This window comes from Xyrauchen texanus, chromosome 36 (genome assembly GCF_025860055.1).
Source record: "Xyrauchen texanus isolate HMW12.3.18 chromosome 36, RBS_HiC_50CHRs, whole genome shotgun sequence".
Taxonomy (NCBI): Eukaryota; Metazoa; Chordata; class Actinopteri; order Cypriniformes; family Catostomidae; genus Xyrauchen; species Xyrauchen texanus.
This window is the reverse complement of record NC_068311.1, coordinates 27,000,710-27,023,544: the sequence shown is the minus strand read 5'-3', so window position 1 is coordinate 27,023,544 and position 22,835 is coordinate 27,000,710. Positions and strand designations below refer to the sequence as shown.

The 22,835-nt window shown below is 34.7% G+C and overlaps 1 protein-coding gene across 1 annotated transcript in view; it reads left to right on the top strand.

The window, feature by feature from the left end:
• Nucleotides 1-22,835, top strand: part of npas1 (neuronal PAS domain protein 1) — a 74,603-nt gene that overhangs the window by 29,681 nt on the left and 22,087 nt on the right. Inside the window, exon 4 of the mRNA XM_052107488.1 lies at nt 21,133-21,200. Coding sequence (XP_051963448.1) covers nt 21,133-21,200 — 68 coding nt within the window. The remainder of the gene's footprint in view (nt 1-21,132; nt 21,201-22,835) is intronic.

Genomic DNA, 22,835 nt, shown 5'->3' with positions numbered 1-22,835 from the left:
CCAAAGACAAGATCAACAGATCCATGTCATTGAAATATGTCTCTTTTAATACCCTTTCTGTTTTTTACAGTCGATTGTTGGTCAAAAAATTCTGATCACACATGGTGCACCAAAGAAACCACACACGTCTTCTATCATTATATGCACTTACAGGCTGATGCCGATAGTCTTAAAGAGACAGTACCGATTAAGCACGTGTTATACAGTACATAGCAAATATTGTAAATAGTACAAATTATGCAAGTTAACAATAAAAATGTAACAAAAATATATGCAAAATAATATATGCAATTTCAAGACATTAATTGATGATAGACTCAATTTTTCAAAAGCTAAAATATGACCAATTTGATGAAAAACTAATGATAAAATAAAATTTGTAAAATTAGTATTTTTGAATTGTACCTGTAAGGTTCCTTAATAATTAAAGCATTAGTTGAGAGAACATTTATTTTATATGTAAGAAAAATGGACATTGTAACACAAATGTATCCATATGAATCGAGATCGAATCGAAATTGAATCGAATTGTGAGCTTGTGATTCGGATTCAAATCGAATTGGGAAATCTGTTTCAATACCCAGCCTCTCTAATAATACAGGAATACAAACACTATGGTTATTTATGCTCATTATGGTTATAATTTTGTGTACTACTATGGTTTTTACTACAAATACCATATGTTTACTGTAGTAAAACCATAGTAGTACACAATATTCACCATGGTTAATCTATAGAAAAAAACATGGATACTGTATGTATACAGTAACCATGTCATAGTTACAACAATAATACTATAGTAAAACCATGGTTTCTGCTTATAAAAAAACATGGTTAGCCTACAACAGGTATGGTCACAACAATATTACTGTAGTAAAACCTTTATTTCTGTAGTAAACTATGGTTACTACAGTCTACAATATTACTATGGTTTCACTACAATTATCATAAATATGCTTACTTTAGTAAAACCAAGGTAAATGTATTGCATGGGGATGCAAAACTATGGAGCTACATTTATGACTAAAGTCTTTGAAGCATAAAAGCATGTTGAATTGCTCTAATCGAAAGAATTATTGACTATCTTGTCTATCTTGGAACTCAAACTCTCATCTTCCGTCACGCGCACATTGTTATGCATCAATGAACAGTTTGGGCGCAAAGTGAAAGTACTTCCACTGCCCTATTGTGCACATGAAATAGGCCTGCCAACACATTAACCTCTTTATATTTTTAATATAGTCTTCACAGACTCTAGAAGCTTGCACCTCGATGGTTGACCCACAGATGATAAATGAAACATTGAAAACGCACATTTGATGAACAAAGCTATGACTGTGTAAAAACAGTAGATCGTAATCTCCAGAAAAAAAATTATTACAAAACTATGTATTTAATTATGTAGTTTATTAGTTTCATTATTTAAGAAAATAATTTTGGACATTGTCAGTGAGCTAAATTACAAGTATTTTTTAAGTTATGCCCATATCTACAAATGAGACTCTATACGGTCAGTTGTTCGCAACGTCACATGTAGAGAATGCTCTTAAGAGCTAAGACCCATAGCTATCGGAAAAGCATGTAGCCTTTGTATCTCATGAGCAATGCATTTGGCTGGGAGCGATCTCCGTTTCAGTTTTAAGTGTTTAGAAGCAATGGCAGCGAAAGAAATGGCATGCAAAGAAATAATGCAAAACAACATTCATAAATTAAGAGAAATTTCAAGTGATATAAAGCTCTTGCTCCCTCATTGCACATGTGTTTTGTGCAGTGTAGGTGGTTCACAAACTCCATTGTGCCAAGTCACGTACACATATTTGTATATACTAAAACCAACGTAAATAAACACAAATTCCGTTATCCAAAGTCTTTTTGGATCTGTTTTACCTTACCTTGAGGAGAAGTGCCCTTTCAACACTCTTTAATTAAGATGCAGTTGACCACAGGTTTTAAACTGGGCTCACTTTTGTTTTTTTGACAGTTGCACTTCATATAGTAGTTACATACAATCAGCAGATAGTCAGTTAAATAATAGAAGTCAGTTGAATCATATTCAGTTGTTACATGAGATAAACAAATGATACAATAAAAACAGCACTTGTGTTTATTTTTTATTTGTCTGTCTTTGATTTGCCTACGAGAAAACCTGATGCAAATTTAGCGTGGCATTTAGTTTAATTTGCTGTTTATAGTTTCATTAGAATTTTTTGCTGTTTATAGTTTCACATAGATTTTCGAAGGAACTTGTAGTTCGGGAATTATAATGACATGTATCTTTTCTTCCATGTTTTCACCAATCTGATATGAGCTCAGCAAATTGTTGTATGATTGGCTGTGAGTAATAAGCATTTCAATGACTGCTGCAGTAGCTCAGAAAAAGATACAATAGTTTACCTTTCGTGGCACGGAGAGCTGTGCACGTGAAAGCGGCAGGAAATTGGTTGCATGAGCACCGCTTGCGCGGCAACAACGTGCCGCTAACAAAACCACCCATGATTTGGCGCTTTCCACATGCCTCTCATTGAAAATAAACTAGATACTCGTAAAAGTGAATGTTTTAAAGGCTTGCTAATGTGTAATGGCCTTTAGAGCATTCGCTTTGACACATCCAGTGTAGACAGCTTCAAGCCATCGTGGCGCATTGCGCACCCGATGCAGACAGCCAAATTGACTATGCCAGACAATCTCCGGTGGAGTCCTTCAGAAGTCTGAAAAAAAGGACAATCTCAAGTAAAAGAGGATGTGGTCAGCCTATTACTGCTCATATGTGGCTGTTGATTGTTTGTTGGAAGTTAACTACATTGATACAAAATCGTGATCAGTTATCTGCTGAGCGGAATTTGAAATATTATTTGAAATAAAAACAATTGTCTAACTACATTTTCTAACAGGAATATGATTATTATCATGTGAGCTATTTTGCATGTGACAAAATGCAGTTTATTTTTATTTGCAAACTATTAATAGGTCTATATTCTGGCAGATTTGATTGGGTGGACCAGCCGTCAATCTGGGTGGACCAGTGCTGCTCGTCATAGCAACATAAATATATTTGTGCATAACTTTATAAACGTTTGTAATTTACCTCCTGGAAATGTATAAAGATATAGTCATCCTGATTAACTACATAATTACATTTTGTAGAACAATTGTGTATTTCTTTTAGACAATCAATGCTTCATTCATCAGGTGTGCATTTATGTGCATTTGTAATGTTTAGTTTTCACAAATTGCTCTGTGGGTCGAGATGAAAGCTTCCAGGATCAATGAACACAGTGGAGGCCGTATAGTCCTGCCAATAACATTAATAGACTATAACTCACCTTGTTATTGTGGAGCGTCAAACAAGGAGACATGTGGAACCTGCACTTTAGGGACATTCACCAATAGAGAGGTCTGCTCTTTACTCCTAGAGGTGATAACGGTGACAGAAATGTGGTGCTGCACAACGTGTGGTGCAGGCAAGAGTGCACTTGGGTGTCAGAAAAGAAGAGGAGACGATGAGAAAAGTCATTGACATTTTTCTGCTCTCTCTGATGTTATTTGATCGATTCATCCATATATATTTATATATATATATATATATATATATATATATATATATATATATATATATATATATATATACAGTGAGGAAAATAAGTATTTGAACACCCTGCTATTTTGCAAGTTCTCCCACTTGGAAATCATGGAGGGGTCTGAAATTGTCATCGTAGGTGCATGTCCACTGTGAGAGACATAATCTAAAAAAAAATCCAGAAATCACAATATATGATTTTTTAACTATTTATTTGTATGATACAGCTGCAAATAAGTATTTGAACACCTGAGAAGATCAGTGTTAATATTTGGTACAGTAGCCTTTGTTTGCAATTACAGAGGTCAAACGTTTCCTGTAGTTTTTCACCAGGTTTGCACACACTGCAGGAGGGATTTTGGCCCACTCCTCCACACAGATCTTCTCTAGATCAGTCAGGTTTCTGGGCTGTCGCTGAGAAACACGGACTTTGAGCTCCCTCCAAAGATTCTCTATTGGGTTTAGGTCTGGAGACTGGCTAGGCCACGGCAGAACCTTGATATGCTTCTTACAGAGCCACTCCTTGGTTATCCTGGCTGTGTGCTTCGGGTCATTGTCATGTTGGAAGACCCAGCCTCGACCCATCTTCAATGCTCTAACTGAGGGAAGGAGGTTGTTCCCCAAAATCTCGCAATACATGGCCCCGGTCATCCTCTCCTTAATACAGTGCAGTCAGCCCTGTCCCATGTGCAGAAAAACACACCCAAAGCATGATGCTACCACCCCCATGCTTCACAGTAGGGATGGTGTTCTTGGGATGGTACTCATCATTCTTCTTCCTCCAAACACGGTTAGTGGAATTATGACCAAAAAGTTCTATTTTTGTCTCATCTGACCACATGACTTTCTCCCATGACTCCTCTGGATCATCCAAATGGTCATTGGCAAACTTAAGACGGGATCTTGACATGTGCTGGTTTAAGCAGGGGAACCTTCTGTGCCATGCATGATTTCAAACCGTGGCGTCTTAGTGTATTACCAACAGTAACCTTGGAAACGGTGGTCCCAGCTCTTTTCAGGTCATTGACCAGCTCCTCCCGTGTAGTTCTGGGCTGATTTCTCACCTTTCTTAGGATCATTGAGATCCCACGAGGTGAGATCTTGCATGGAGCCCCAGTCCGAGGGAGATTGACAGTCATGTTTAGCTTCTTCCATTTTCTAATGATTGCTCCAACAGTGGACCTTTTTTCACCAAGCTGCTTGGCAATTTCCCGTAGCCCTTTCCAGGCTTGTGGAGGTGTACAATTTTGTCTCTAGTGTCTTTGGACAGCTCTTTGGTCTTGGCCATGTTAGTAGTTGGATTCTTACTGATTGTATGGGGTGGACAGGTGTCTTTATGCAGCTAACGATCTCAAACAGGTGCATCTAATTTAGGATACTAAATGGAGTGGAGGTGGACATTTTAAAGGCAGACTAACAGGTCTTTGAGGGTCAGAATTCTAGCTGATAGACAGGTGTTCAAATACTTATTTGCAGCTGTATCATACAAATAAATAGTTAAAAAATCATATATTGTGATTTCTGGATTTTTTTTTAGATTATGTCTCTCACAGTGGACATGCACCTACGATGACAATTTCAGACCCCTCCATGATTTCCAAGTGGGAGAACTTGCAAAATAGCAGGGTGTTCAAATACTTATTTTCCTCACTGTATATATATATATATATATATATATATATATATATATATATATATATATATATTTATTTATTATGCATTATTATTATTATTATTTTTATTAACCTTGGCTTGGTTTCTCGAAGCACTAAGTAGGACATTAGTAGCACTTAAGAAGTACTTAATCTCTTAAGGTTTCCCAAAAGCATTGTTATCTAAGTAGTTCATAAAAACGTTTGTAAATGAATTCTCTTGAACCACTCGTAAGTCCGTTAAGTGTAACTTAAACATATCTTTCTGGCATCTTTCACAGTTTATCAAAGACAAAGGACATTTAATACATTTTATTATTTTGATAATTGAAAAGCTATTGAAAACTATTTCAGAGGATAAAAGCATTGAAAAAATCACTATGAAATCAATAGGCAGTCTCCGCAGTCTGTGCATGCAACGTGATAGGTCTAAATTTACAATATATGTAATACAGTACAACGTTATATTAGCCTTCATTGATAGGCATAATTGAAATTGCAATAGAAATACGATATGTTCTTATTAAACATATTATTTAAGAATAAATGTGAGTAATGTAACCATGCAGTTTAAAAATTTCATAAATATGCCTTAATAAATAATTTAAATATGGTTAACAGAGGAGATTAGAGAGAGAGTGTGCAATGAGAGATTCCTTCTCTCTCTTCCTCCTCCTCTTCTTCCTTCCTCCAATGGCTGATTCAAATTGGCTCAGCTATAGACTTTTTACAAGGCAGTATCAAAATGCATGATGCATAATAATGCCTAATTTCTTCTGTAATTGTTAGGTAATTCATTTTGGCACCTTGACCAGGTTACAAACAACTGCATGTTTGTCAATATTTCCACCTTATTTTCATGTTGAGAAGACAAACACCTGGACATACTGGCCAAAGTGATCAGCACCTTTGGACTGGATAGCTCCCGTAACGTAGCACTTAAGTTCAACTTTATTATGATGGATATTCATGCTGGTTTGGGAAACAGGTGTTACTCTATTGTGCAATAACGAGCGACATTAGTTAAGATAATCGTTAAAGCTTAAGTTGCCCTTGTCAATTAAGATTCTCTTATCTGTAGGATTACTCCAGAGCACTCGTAAATCTACAAGCATTTTCAAGTACTACTTGGGAAACAGGAGGCAAAACTAAGATGAATCTTAATAAGTATTCTATGATCTAGGCTTATGATGCTTTTGGGAAACGAGGCTCAGAGCTGCGCAGTGTGCTCACATCTGCAGTTAAAAACTTGTGATTAGAAATTTTAACCCATTCACATGTGATCAATAAGCTTTGTTTATATCTGGGAAGATCCACAAATGTTGCAACCGTTTCAACAAAAAAACTTGTGAAATGCGTCTGATGTCTACTCTGCTATCACTAAATCTCAGACACGTCTTCTGGGTAGAGTTAATGTTCCCTCTGCGCTGTATCGCACAGCCACGCTCAAGAGACGCAATCCATAATTTCATGAGCTGTACACAAAAAAAAGAGCAGGAGAAATTGAGAGGCGATCAAATAAATTGCAAAATATTATTCTGTTTGCCTAACAAGTCCTTTATATAGATGTGAGACTTAACAAGAACTAACTTAAGATGTTGAACTTTGACATTGTAACACTGAATTTCTTGTAGAAACACCTTGCCATGTGTTCCTCTAGTGGACTATTCAGAGTAGTTGACAGATAATGTATAATTAATATAATAACATTATAATGAATATAATGTATACTGAATGTTAATAAAAATATATATTAAAATGGTTGTATTTATTCTTGTAGTGTTACTACAAAGCAGGAAATAGGAAAATGCATATTCTTGTTGTGTTGCAGTTTTAGAGATGGCTAGAATTGATTATGAACATGAATATTAATAGTAATACAAGTATGTTATTATTATTTCAGAATGTGGTATGGATCTAGAATTGATTATTTTGCACTATTTCGTTTCTGTACTTGTAAAACACTAAACAATTAAGTCAAGAATGTTGGAAGGTGAATTTAATTTGGTCAATGCTAAGGTTTAGTTTCAGTCTCAGATGACATGAAATCTGCAAGAGATTTCAGAAAATCTATTCTGATTGGCTGGCAGCTCTTATGAGGTGTGCAGGTTTTTATCACTTTATTAGATAACAAAGTGTTGTTTAGAAGTTACCAGGCTACAAAAATGAGCACCTCTGTGGAAGAACAATCTAAAACTACTTGACTTTTGATTAGATTTGCTAAAGCTTGCAAATAAATACAGTAAAAAAGCAGTTAAGAGTACTGCTTTAAACTGATTGTTAAAGCAATTATTTGAATGAGCCACCACATTGTTGTATGCCTCATTAAATTATAAAAATAAGTTAAAAAAAATTATAATAAAACAAACAAACAAACAAAAAAAAACATCTAGGGTGCCTCCAAAAGAAATTGCCTAGGGCCTCTCAATGTCTAGAACCGGCCCTGAATCTCTGATTGCTGTGTAGGTAGACATAGGCATAATGAAGTAGGGTGACCACAGTTTATTAAATTAATATGCAATTATTCCATTAAAATGATTTGCTGGAACATATTTCTTTATTTATGTTAAAGAAATACATAATTAATATTTACATTACATTCATAATGTTAGCCAGAGGGGAACTGGCCCCCACAGTGAGTCTGGTTTCTCCCAAGGTTATTTTTCTCCATTAATCTACATCTTATGGAGTTTTGTGTTCCTTGCCACAGTCACCTACAGCTTGCTCACTGGGGTTATTAATACAATTATCATTTAATTATTTATAAACACTATTAAAATTCATATTTTATCTAAATTACACAATGATGATTAATCGACTTTATAGACATTACAGTTCTTATCGTCTGTTAATGCTGATATTCTGTAAAGCTGCTTTGAAACGATGTGTGTTGTGAAAGGCGCTATACAAATAAAATTGACTTGACTTTATTTAACATTATACCATGGTGAAAATTATTTCTTTATTTGCATTTCCTGAACTACGTCTAATTAATATCTGCGTATTAATGTCTGGTGCTGAAGTAAGTAATTTCAAAAAACCAAGGACGTTCTACATAGTAAAGGATTTGTAAAATCAGAAATGTTATTGACAGGCATAATTATTTTTATAAATATTTAAATAATATTATCTAGGCTAACAGTATATTAATTTCTAGCAGAGACATATCTGCCTATATTCATTTGTAAAAGTCAAAGCTCAGTTTTCATCTTTTCTAATGTTAGATAATTTTATTTTACAAAACTTGTTCCTGGGATAGGCTCCAGTACATTTGTGACCTAAGTGTGAATAAATAAAAAAATATATATTTATATATATATATATATATATATATATATATATATATATATATATATATATATATATATATATATATATATATATAGGCTGGAACTTAAACTTTTATTATCATCTTAATGCTGCTTGTTATTTTACGTAAAGAACACCTGTTTCCCAAAACAGCACTTAGATTTCTCATTATAAAGTAGAACTTCAGTGCTTCGTTACGGGAGCTGTCCGGTCCAGTGCTGAAACCTTGGCCAAAATGTCCAGGAGTTTGTCTTCTCAACATGACAATAATGCAGAAATACTGACAAGCTTGGAAATAAGTAACCTTGTTGAGATGCTGAAAGTTAATGACAATCACAGCATTTAATAAATTAAATAATGATGACATATGTAAGATGGGGTTTCCGATTGATGCTCAACTTTATAGAGATTAATGATAGAAATGTGAACGCATTCAATGTGAATCATAATAAGGGTTTCTAATGTTGCCAAAAGTTTGTTTCTTTGCTGGAAACTGAATGCACACAGTATTGTCATTTTTCTATTTCATAAAATGCATCACACATTTATTTCTTTTTCCTAAAGTTTTTGAATCAATGAATGCAAACCTGGTGTAGTACGTTTTGTCAGTTAGTGCAAATTATCCCTTCATTTACCTGTGCATTTGTCTTCTGGATTTTGGAAAATAAATTATAAAATAATTTAATCACATTTTATGACAAATTATTAAGCCTAATATTTGGATATATTAACAGGCCTACAAGATCCATTGATAAAAGTGTCATTAATTTGTTTAGGCTAATAAATTAATTATAATGTAATGCAGGGCTAAATAGAAAATAAATTTAGTGCTAAAAATGGTACATTTGTGGATGGCAATTGTTAGTAAAGTTACAAAAAAATTAACTTTTTTTGTGCTTCGGTTCTTGAACACAGTTATCCCTTGGCACACCCAAAGCCTTGTGGATAAAATCTAAAAATATATATTTTTTACGAGAATGATACATTTAAGTTGCACATGTGACTTTAGGGCATTTCCTCTTTAGTTTTTACTTTACTACATTGATGCTTTTTGAGAAACACACCATAGAGATTAAGTACTACTTTAATAATATTAACATCTACTTAGTGACTCAGGAAACCCAGTCATGGACAAATAAATTCAATTGAAAAAAAGTTTCCAATTCGGGACTGGTCACCCCACTACATTATACGTAATGACTACCTACAAAGCAATCAGCTCTTCAAACATCGGAGTTATGTAATAAACTGGACAATGTGTCGGCAATATTTTTATAAACATTTTTAAAAGACAATGCACTCCACATGCTGGTCTGCGCTTCACTACAGCGTATATGCATCTGTCCACCCGGTCCAGTGGGTCGCACTGTGCTCAGCTTTGCCACACCTTTTGATAGAGATTTTGATAGCTGACAGCTAAATAAAACAGGCTGTGTGTCTAAGAAATAGGCTAAGAAATTTTGCAAGTAGGTTGCAGATTCAAAATGTACATGGCTGTTGTCTCTACCTATAGCTTTGGTCTTCAGCAGTCAACACCCGATTGCATTGCGCCAGCTACTGGTGAGAATGAATAGCACCAGGTTGAGACTGTGCATCAGCACTCTGCTGCTTTTCCTGCAGTTCCTGGATGTGGAAGGTTGAATTTCCAACCGAATTTGAACAACTGAATTTGAGGAAGTGAATTTTGCTATGCGTAATAAAATGGGCCGAATTTTCAAAAAATCTGGATGGTATTTTCAAATGAACTGAATATTTTGGAAACAAACTTTGGAAGGTGAGTATTTATTGTAAAATTTTTAATAATGAAATTAGTTGTGAAATGTTTCCAAATGAAATATTCAGTTCTTAGAATTACAACCATGTTAAATTTCAGCCTGATAATTCACTACATTTATTTTATTTCGATAAGAGCAATTCAACATGCTTTTATTTTTCAAAGACTTTAGTCATGAATTTAGCTCCATACAAAACTATTTAAGAAAAAAGTTCCTGCTCTGTCTTTGAAATGTGTCTCTCATGCACAAGGCTCTAAAAAACAGTGGAGCTCACCATAATGGTCAAAGATGCTCTGAAAAATGAAAACATAGGCCTACATTTAAAATAGTGCAGATGCAATGCAGGAACACATCCTGTTTGGCATTAGATTCTTAAGTAAATTAGGAGGCAGCACTATTATGCTCCCTACCTTTTGGAGACTTTGCCTTTTGGAGTGAGAGTCATGTTGTGCCTAAAAAAATGCTGTCTAGGTAGGTTTTGGAACTTGTGTCTCTCACATACCCACTCTGAAACACAAAGGGTGGAAGAAATTATCCGTGTGATTTGTAATTATAGAAATTAACTATATAACAAGGAGTGTGTAATTACAAGGGATGTCTAATTGCTATTATTACTGAGGGGAAACAACTCAGAAACAATGAGATGTGTGTTTGTGTGGATAAACACCTGTGAGGAAGTGAATAGCTAGGAAACTATGATATAGGCCAGAATGTGTAGAGATAGACGATGCCATTTTGTTGATGTTGTAGGCCATTATATAAGCGTGTGTTTGTGTGTCCTTCTTTTTTCCAAGCAACCTCAGTCACCATTCACTTTCATGAATTTTTTTTACTGTGAAAGTGAATGATGACTGAGGTTAGTCTAGCATTTCTTTTTATGTTCCAATGAGGAAAGGAAGAAATACAAGTTTAGAACAACAAAAGGGTGAGCAAATGATGACAGAATAAAACATTTTGAAGTACCATATCCCTTTAATTTATGTTTTAGAAGAGTTATTTAATTAGTTACATTAGACACCTCATGCTCTACATTTATCTGTAGTATAAAGGTCACGTCCATGAATACCAGCTCATACATAATTAAACTATTAATAAAAACTATCAAGTGACACAGAAAAGGCACGACAATCTTTACCCATTAATTAAATGATGTATTTATACAGACTCACTAAATTGTGGTATCTTTGTAGGTATCTTTTTGGTCTTGCGGTGCCAGATTTTTGTAGTTTGTAGACAGCTTGTAGTTAAAGAAAAAGCAAAAAAATATTTTTGTAAAAGCAATTACATAAATTATTCAGTAAAACATGGTTTTTAATTAAGCTGTGAAGTCTAAATCATGCTTTTTTAAATGGCACTGTTCTACACAGAAAATAAATGTTAATCTAAAAAGTGTGCTTCATGTGGTAACATCTAAATTGGTTTCCGCGTGAGGCACTTACAATTGAAGTGAATGGGGCCAATCCATAAACGTTAAAATACTCACTTCCTTAAAAGTATAGCAACAAGACATAAACAATATGCATGTTAACATAGTTTAGTGTGATAATATTGCTTACTAACCATTTTTTGTAAAGATATATCCAGTTTTACAACTTTGTTGCCATGAAGATGTAATGTCAACAAACCCTTAAACCCTACAACGATTGTAAAACAATATGATTTAAACAACTTTACAGCTCAAATAATACACAAGTTTTAACAGAATAATTGATGTGTGCTTTTATAAATTTATAAGTTTCACATTTCTGCCTTTTAAACCTCCAAAAATTGGCCTCATTCACTTCTATTGTAAGAGATTCACTGTAACCTTGATTTTTCCTTTTTTAAAGAAAATGAGGGACGAGTCTAAATAAATGTTTATGGAAATCAACATTATGCCACAAATGCTGTTGACTGAGCTTAACTTGTATTGAACCCAAAATATTTATTTAAGTAAGTATAATTCATGTAATTAAAATGCATTACATTATTTTGGCAGAAGAGTAAAGCATTGATAAGACGATACAAAAAGTGGCTTTAGAATAGAATATATTATTTATTTCCATATTATTGAACACAAGCCTATCAATGGCCTACAGTCCACAGTGATCCATTTTGTAGTTAAATTCGTCAATCTGGACGCTTTCAGTTGTACTTCAAGCTTGAGTTGCTCAGTTGGTAAGAATGTTCCTTATTACGGTCAGGGGACATGATTAATTGCATTACATTTTTTAACACATAATTTTTATTATAATTAATCGCACTGAATTGGCTCTTGTGCATAAATTAAAAAAGTTACTCAGAGGTCCTTCGAGAACAAAAATGTTTGCGTCAAAAAACAAAAACAAATGACTACCAAATATTCATTTATTTTCAGGGATTTAACCCATTAAATGCCAGTTTGTTTATATAATGCCACTGTTGTTTTTAACACACACACACACACACACACACACACACACATATTTCTCAATACACACATACAAAACACACTCTGACATCCATATCAACACACCCACACAATTTTAGCTGCGTCATTTATTAAATTGGCCTGAGGTGCTCTATAATACACCAAACAGAAAATAGGGAAAAAGCAGATGTATTTGCTCCATAGGTTAAACATGAGAAATATGGAGCCATCTGGTTGACAATATTAACATTTCTAATTTTGAAGCGAGGGCTCTGGAATGAAATACAATAGAATTCATGATTTTTACACTTTAATGGCACTGGTATCAATTATTGCAGTTTTAATGGGATTCAATGGTGAAATTTTTGTGTGTAACTTAACTATTTTCTGTTAACAGTGTATTATAGATGTAGTTTAGGAACTGAGCTTGAAATATCAAAATTCTCCCAAAAAATACACACCTTTGGCTAAATGTATGGCGTTGGCATTAACACAATAACAAAATGATCAGGGAAAAAAACTCAAAAATGTTTTGTCATGTCCTTTGCACATATCATGTGAAAGTTACCAGGATCACAAGGCATTTCATAAAAAAAATTTAACGACATTGGGAATTAAATAACATTGAAGTCTTGCAGTTTATTCTGGCCAAGAACCCCCAACTTGGACAGGAAGAGATTTTCTGACTGAAATGTAAAGCATCCAACCACAGTTTTTATCCAACATTTAGAGGTAGGTTAATATAAAAATGATTATAACACAACAGACTGATCTCACTGTGAAGTTGGAGTTGGAGTCACTTTGTGTGTTTGGAGTGGGTGGGGGATATGCTTTTGGCTTTTGTCTGCTTCCCACGTTTCAAAATCAGGACTGAAAAATGAATAGACAGAGAAAAATCAATTGCATGACCTTCACACGGGGCGAGAGTGAAAGAGAGGGAGGAAGAGAGAGGGAACAAGGGATAGGGAGCAGGGGGAGCAGAGGAGTAATGGAGGGACGATGAGGGACAAGAAGAAAAGTAAAATGGCTGTGACACAAAAAAAGTTATACTTTATATCTCTTTATATGCTGTGTTCATGTTTGTGTGTGTGTGTGTGTGTGTGTGTGTGTGTGTGTGTGTGTGTGTGTGTGTGTGTGTGCAGTTTTGCAGGCTTTATGTATAATGGGGTGATTAAAACTTTTATGTCAGACCATCAGACCTATGGCCCTTAAAAGGATACATGCACATATATTAGCCCTCAGTGTGTGCGGCGGATCAAGTACAAAACAAGCCTTTTTTTTTTCTTTTTCTCGCTATTAGTGCTGCTTACTCACTATTGAGGCAAGCGTCACTGTTAATATTGCTCATACTTTAGGTACATGGGATAAATCAACAACCCTAATCATTAAAGGAATAGTTCACCTAAAAAATTTTATTCTGTCATGTACTCACCCTCATGTTGTTCCAAAACCATATGACTTTATTTCTTCAGTGGAACACAAAAGTAGATGTTAGGCAGAATGATAGAGACTGACAGCCTTGTTAAAGAAAGAAAAAAGATGCAAGCAAAGTAAATGGTGACTGAGGTCATACATGCTTGGACCAACATGAGGGTGAGTAAATGATGAAATAATTTTTTTTTGGTGTGTGAACTATCCCTTTAAACTTCAGCACTGTTAATTCTACAAACTGTGACATTGATGATACCTCAAATTGTGTGGCTTGTTGTGGAGAGGTGAGCTAATACTTTTCTAAATGATCAGAATTACGTTTGTTGCCAAGCGGACGATAAACCTGATGAGAAAAAAACCCCCATAGACTTACTTTGAACATTTTAACTTTGACAATTTTGAAATAGTAGGAAAGGCCAACTCCGTCAACATATTAGCCATATTTTAGCATGGGCAAGCACCACTCACATCATCTTTTGAAAATGAAAAAATCTGGTTATTAAAGGAATAGTTCACCCAAAAATACAATTTTAAATAAAATGTTAAATTCTCTCAAAAACATCCCAGATGTGGATTACTTTCTTTATTCTGCTGAACACAAACAAATATTTTGGAAAAACATTTCAGCTCTATAGGTCCATACAATGCAAGTGAATGGTGACTAGACCTTTAAAGCTCCAAAAATCAAATAAAGGCCACATAACAGTAATTCGACTGGCCTGCGGTTTAATCCATGTCTTCAGAAGTGATATGATAGGTGTGGGTGAGAAACAGATCAATATAAAAAATGTTGTGTACTATAAATCTCCACTTTCACTTTCTTTCCACATTGTGAAAGTGAAAGTGGAGATTTATGGTTTATGAGTATTTTTATGCTGCCTTTATATGGTTTTTGGAGATTCAAAGATCTGGTCACCATTCACTTGCATTGGAAGGACCAACAGAGCTCAGATATATTTCTAAAAATCTTAGCTAAATCTGTTTCTTACCAAAACCTGTTGTATGCCTTTAGAAGACTTGGAATATGACACACAAGTCGCGTTGACCACTATTTGGTCCTTTTTAAGTTTTAAATTGAGGCACTATCAACTGCCATTTTATTGAAAAGAAGGACTGCGATAGTCATTAAATCATTTGTGTTTCACACAAGAAAGAAAGTCATATGGGTGTGGAACTAATTATAACAGAATTGTTTTGTTTTTTTTAACAATTCCCTAAATGTATCTATTAACTACAAAATATTATAAGCATTGGGTATTGTAGCATTAGATATCAGGGCTATTGTAACTGGTAGAGCAAGGCACTAACAATGCCAAGGTCAAAGGTTAAAATCCCATGGAATACATGAATACCTTAAATATTCTTTGCCGCTTTATATAAATGAATCTGCAAAATTGTATTTTATTACAGTTTTGAATTTTGAGAAATTAAGAATTTCACACATTTGCTCCTGTTTTGCTCTCTTTCGGTCTTTCTTTCTTTGACACAGTCTTTTGCGTTCTCCTTTCATTCGTTTCTCTTACTCTCCCTCCTGCCAGCTTTCAGTGTCTGTCTCTCTCTCCTAATTTCAAGCATTTAAAGCACTGAGGGCTTTTAAGGGACGTTAATTGCACTCAAATTATGTTCGACCGTGCTAGAAGAGAGGTAACAGCTGAGAGAGGGAGGGAGAGACAGTAGAGTGAAAGGATAATTGCAGCGGAGAGGGACGTTGCGACTGGAGACGTTTTCTCCCTCTCTTTCCATCTGTCTGAGACTCATTCCTCTTGTCTTCATTCACGAGGTGGGGTGAGGGGGGGCTTCGTCCATAACCCTGTAAATAAGTTGCTTGGTGATCAGCCTACGATTCCCATCAGCCAACTGGATTGAGCAAACTAATGCAGAATAAAAGGCCAACCTTGCAGTTCCCATAGTAACCTTCTAACTTGGTTTAAATGTTGTTGGCTTGAAGGAGGGGGGAGAGGGGAAAGAGAAGGAGAAAGACTGAGAGCAAATAAATGAAAGAGATCAGGAGTGAGGATGAAAGAATAATTGCTCTAGTTATTTTGTTCTTTATTGTGGTGGAAGGTTGATTTAGAAAAGATCCTCATAGTTGACCCATAAGTCAAGCAGTGACTAATACAGCCCAGAAGAAAATATTAGTGCTCAAAGGTTCTCTCATAGATAAGGGGAATTTGGGTTCATTTAAAATATGTTTCATTTAAAATATCAACTTTACATCTGATGTTTCACCAAAAACAATTGTTAGTTAGAATTTAGAGAAATGAATATGGACACTCAGGGTTAACACAGTGAAAGGGTTAGGATTAGGGTTAGGTGTTCATGACTACATGATCTAACCCTAACCCTATTTTAGTCTTGGAAGAATTTGATGACAAACATTTATATTAAGATCTCTGGCTTTTAATTGCAGATTTTGGTCTTATTACTCAGAGGTTGCAGGAGAATGTGGATATATTGGTTATGCTCCCTTTAAAATATCAACTTTGTCTCAGATGTTTCTCCTAAAATTCCTTTGGACAAATAAAAACAGAAATAAGTGAGACATTTGCTAACATGCAGTAAGACCAACCTGCTCTCATAGAATTACATTACTTAACCCATATTTTTGCTGAATGACTTTTATGTGGCTTGTTGTACCACGTCAGTTTCCTGGTGAAATAATCATTAGAGGCGCTACAACAACAATGACTTGCATTCACTTTTTACACAAATCACGAATAAAACGGCAGATTGTCAGTTCATAAACGCATACTTTTCATCCTGTTCCTTACACAATGCTATCTTACGACATCAAAACTCATTTACATGTAGTGCATGACTTGTGTGACGATAAATTTCAATGTTTGCATTACATAACCAACTACATCTATGAGCTTGTTTAAGCATCATTAAATTGGATAGAGCGTTGCTCACTATCCAATGAGCACATGAGTTGAAAGTGCCATAGAAAGACCATAAAATTATGTGGTTGCTTCAGAAATTGTTTTTCATCTGACATTTGCTTTATATAACACTATCGGTTAGGTTTAAGGTTAGGTTAAGAAGGTCAGATTGTTCTTTTAAAACTTGATAGAGCACCTCATCTTTTTGGGAGAACATACAACTTGATTTTAGAGCCACTCAGTGGATATTTCCCCTCAGAACTGCTGTGATACATGTAATGACATTTTGCTAAAAGTATGCCTCAGTCATGTAATTTTCATAAGATCAGGCTGATAATATTAAATATAATAATATAATTAAAAAAGACAGGAAAAATACTTTTGACAACTCTTCGTATATAATGTGTAAATGAACTAATGTTAAAAAGTTTGATTTGCTTTGTTTAATAGATCCTGTTTACCCCAAGGCTGAGAAACAACGTCGTCATTTTTAACCTCCGCCCTATTGGGCCCGGTTCAACTTTGCATTAGCCTATACTGTTGTGGCTGACTTTGGGAAATGAGGGGCCGGCCATTGTCCATCCATCAGGGAGTATGACTCCTGTCAGCTCTACCCTATAGCTGGACTGCATCACTCACAGTCTCTGTGGGAAGACCCTCTGTGTTTGGGTGGGGGGTGGGGGTGGGGAGGATGGAGATTTTAACCTATTCAATCACCATCGTGCATGTGACCCCCAAAGACAAACAACCAGCGCTCTGTGTACCATCCTTACCTCAAACACACACTCATACACACCACAAGTACTGAGTGGTGATCCCGTCCTCTGCGCCAATCCCCCTTTTCAGGCCTCTGAATGGGGCAGACTCATTGATATTCCTGTGAGGGGACCCCATTTTTATAGCGCCACTGCATTCTGGGGTGTGTGGTTAGGGTGCAGGGACACGTTTGTTTGCGATTGTGTGTTATGATGTGTTTTCTTCCAGTGTTAAAGGAATTGTTCACCCAAAAAGGAAATTCTTTCATCATTTACTCACCTTTATGACTTTCTTTCTTCTGTGGAACACAAAGGGAGATGTTTCGAAGAATGTTCACTATGCTCTTTTCCATACATAAAAAGTGATTGGGGACTAATCGACAAAAATGACAAAAAGTACCATTAAAGTAGTCCATATGACTTGTTTGCTATATTCCAAGCCTTTTGAAGCCATATGTTAGCTTTGTGTGAATAACAGTCAGAAGTTTAAGTTGGTATTATCTGAAAATCTTTCTCCCTTGCTGCTCTTAAATAACATTTGCACTTCTGCATATTCAAATTTGACAGGTCAAGAAATGGTACAGCAAGTTTAACTGCATTGATGCCATTGGTTGTTGAATATCTTATAATTTAATTTGGGGAAGATTTGTTTAGTAAATAATGACTTAAATTTGTCTGTTCGTCTACGCAAAACTATTGTATGGCTTCAGAAGTGTTGAAATAGAGCACACAAGTCATATGGACAACTTTTTTTGGTCATTTTAATTTTTCTACTGCACGTTCCTTTAACTTACATTGTATGGAAAAGAGCAGCTCCGACATTCTGGAAAATTTATATTTTGTGGTCCACAGAGAACTGTTTATTTTTGTGTGAATTATTCCTTTCTGTATGAGTGAGATGAGTGTATACTTTGTCAGGTGCACACTTTGGCCAGAAACAGACACGAGTGTTTGACCAACGCATTGCTAACATGTGGTTCAGCTGAACATACCCAAGTCCAAAACGTGCTCTATGCAAGAAGTGATTGCAGACACTTCAAGCTATGCAAGCTAAATTTTTTTGCACAGTTGTATTCCAAAATATATAAGACCACAATTTATTACACAATGCATGTAAGCGTTGCATTCTCAACGTTGCCACAAGGGGCGTTATTAGGGTGAACTGTCCGCTTCCATGGTGAGGTTTCTCTAGTCAACTACTGTAATGACAGAGTAACGGTTTAAAGAGAATATTGCTAATAAGCTAAAGTCAATATATTTATAGCAATTTACCTGAATAATAACATGCGGTTTTATGGCACAACTTTTAAAGGTAACTCTATCACCATCTGTAGTACTGAGGTTTGTTACTGACTTGAAAGAGAAAACTCACCGCAGAACCGAACATTTCATACTAATGTTGACCTTTTCGCCCCCCTGCAGCAACACGTACTTGCGTTGTGTTTTGAATTGTGGGTTGACACATTTCGAAATACAACAACGCACAAAATTGACCTTGCATAGCTAGAAGCATCTGCGTTCATGTACAGTACTTAGGTAAAGTATGGTTCGGACTTTACAGTATATTATGGCGGGAACATTAAAGAGAAGAAACAATAAAGAGGCTTGCAGTCTGTGTCCTTTTAAGTAGTAACTCAGAACAATCCTGTCATTCTCCTCACAAAACAGTTATTGATTTCTACAAGCATCTCAGCCACACACGCAGACACACACAACCTGCTGTGAGTGCAGGGAATTTCAAAAGGGCTTTCAGTGTAAGATCAAGTGAGGCATGTTTTAAATGCACCATGAATGTAATTTTTGTGATTTGTAAATTTGTTTATTTTGTGATGACAAGCAGCCCAGGATGCTATTGTGTCAAGAGGGTGAATTAGCATGTCTCTGTTGGTGTTATCAGGCCAATAAACAGCAGCGGTTCTAACACTCGCTGTCTTTGATAGTTTCTCTGAAACACCAGCGATGAAGTAGGTGTATTGAAAACAGTTTAATCCTAGTAGAAATTTATTTGTCCTGTATAACCATATAATGTGACTTTGCTGTCAAGATGCCTTCTTGAAGTTCACCCAGAAATTTCAATTCTCCCATCATTTACCCACCCACATATCATCCCGGATGTGTATGACGTTCTGTCTTCTGCTGAACACAAATTAAGATTTTTAGAAGAATGTTTCAGCTCTGTAGGTCCTTTCAATGCAAGTGAATGGTGACAAGACCTCTAAAGACCTCTGGTTTAATATATGTCTTCTCGAGCGATGTAATCACAAATAAATAAATATAAAAAAAAAAATTTGTGTGAACTATCCCTTTAATGAGAATTTAAGAATATTTTGTAAAACATTTTAAAGTTTATGTTGAAGAGATAAGGTTTTTTATGGTTATGATCAAATAACATTGACACTATTATCACTTTAATGTACAGTATATGTCTATTTATAGTATGTAGGTTCTTGGTAAATACGTTTTTGCCATATCAACAAATTTCATTATTGAAAATATTTTTTTAATGATAATAGATTGATACAATTCTGAGCCTCTCAACCTAAGAATCTCAAAAAAAATCACAAAAACTTGAGGCAAACATTTACTTTTGTTCTTGTTTTTCTGATTTTACATTATATACCTCAGGGTATAAATAAGGTGGCTCGAAAAACTGCTTTTGTTTTTTTCCCAATCGTTTCAACTGTTACTAAGTAAAATTTTGTGTTGATATGACAAATCAATCAAAAGTTATAGCATTACAAATATGATTTATCCTAGTGTCCAAAGAAATGTCTCCAAGTGTCCAAAAGCCTCTCCGAACAAATAAAACTATAAAAATAATTGTACATAAGAACTCTTTACACATGCAAACACAACAATGATTAAAGGTTTGCATAGCATGCAGACATGGTTTTATTTAAAAGATTTTACAGAATGATTTTCATTCTGTGCCATTTGAGTCATCATTGTGTCTGTGTTATGTACTTGGCGCCATCTCCTGTTGGCCATGTGTAACAGTCTCTAATCACATGTCTCTCTGCCCAAATATGGATGACTTTTTGCACCGATCTGAACCCAATCCAGTTTGATGTTTTTACTGATTACAAAAATATGTACAAAGCAAAATTACTAATAAATTATCAGAACAGAACACTTAGATTTGTCTACAAATTTCAAAGCACTTGTTCAGTTTTGGTCATAATGCCTACATGCATTTTATTTTATTGCGGACCTAAGGGTTAATGTAGATTGTAATGTAATTTAATTTACTCTGTGACAAATTACATAAAGCTAATTGTTATGCTATAAGAATAAGATATAAATACATTTAACTCAAGACATTGAAATGTTCTCATCTGTGCTAATGTCTTGTTTTGGTGTAGTGAGAAGAACAAGTCATTCATTGATCAAAGACATATTTGAGCAGCATCTTGGAGCTCATCTACTACAGGTAAACATACACAGAAGTGTACAGTATACACACACACACACATATATATATAACATATGTATAAGTCATTGTTATTAATTCTAGTCATATTATGTGGATATATTTTGTGGAAATAAATGTTCTTGTTTCATTGTAAAATGATGACTGTTACAGTGTCTAAAAAGTATTTGGTCCCTTAAGTCACACTTAATGTATGAATGTCATTGTAATAATAGCAAAATATAAAAATAAAAGATAGCACAAGCACATTTATAAGCAAAACATTTCACAATTATATTATTTAGGTTTTAAATGATAAAACAATAGCTATACTTCACAATGAAGGCAAAAGTTTTTTTATATATTGGTTGTCAGTGTTAGTGGAACATGTCCATTGTTAATGTGGAAAAACTACACCTGTAGTTACTATGCAAGGACACCTGTAAGAACATCTACTAAAAATCACCTTGAGACCAGTTGGTTCAAAGTAACTGCAAAGTTAGCATAATTTTTTCAATTGCCACTTTACACTTCTACAGATTCTGTTTGATGTTGTGTCATCTAATGCAATCTCATTCATGAATTGAATTGTAATTTCATTGTACAAATACTTTATGGGGCCACTGAAATGTTTAAAATGTAATTAGACATTTAAATGTAAGTGTTTTACAGCAGATATTCTCAGACAGATACATTTTTGTAAATGAGCTGTTTAAACTGATCAATACACTATGGGTAGATTACATTAAATACTGTACTTTTGGGACATTGACATGCTAAACATAATAAAAACCTATTTTTAAGCATTTTGTTAATTATTTTATAATTATTTTAGTGCAGCATTTATGACCTCATATAAATTGAGAGACTGTAAAATGAGTACTATTTACTTAATAATAATAATAATAATAATAATAATAGTATACTATATATATTATTAATAATATCATAATAATTAGTGAAGGCATATATATAATAATTTGCCAACTACCCATATGTACTGGAATGTGCCCCCTCTGACCCCAGTGAAAAATTGTAAAAGACAGACACAATGCTATTAGAAGGTTACCTTGAGACAAATGGCAGAGAAAAAGTGCACTGATAGAAATCAAATTAACACTTCTGAAAATCCCTATGATTCTTTGTCTCGTCCTCTCTGTCAGTAATAACTAGATAATTGCGCTTTATTTCCACCATTCCCGTCCACTCTCATTTGCATAGTGAACTCGTTACTTGCATAAATTTCCAGCGTTACAACATCAATCAGTTTTAAACAAAGTGCCCACTCCACTTCTCATTCGTGCCTGTGTTATTACAATTAATATTATTCTTTAAAGGAGTTTTTTTAACAGAGTGGCTGTATAATTTCACTTGAATTCATACAGATGGCTATAAAAAGGTTGACAAGAGTTTATTTTAAAGCAAGGTGGATTTGTGTTTTCTCTCATTCAAATCGATCTGATTCTCATCTGGTGTTATTTGGGTGCATTTCTGCTTTGATGCTGTTGTTTATGTCATTAACGTTTAATGTTTCACACTGTTTATACTTAAACCTGGATTAGTGATTAATTAATTGTCATACTTAGCATTCTTATTTGCATAGTTACAAGGTAAATAATATTGATTGGAAAAGTACAGAACATGAGGGGCACCCAA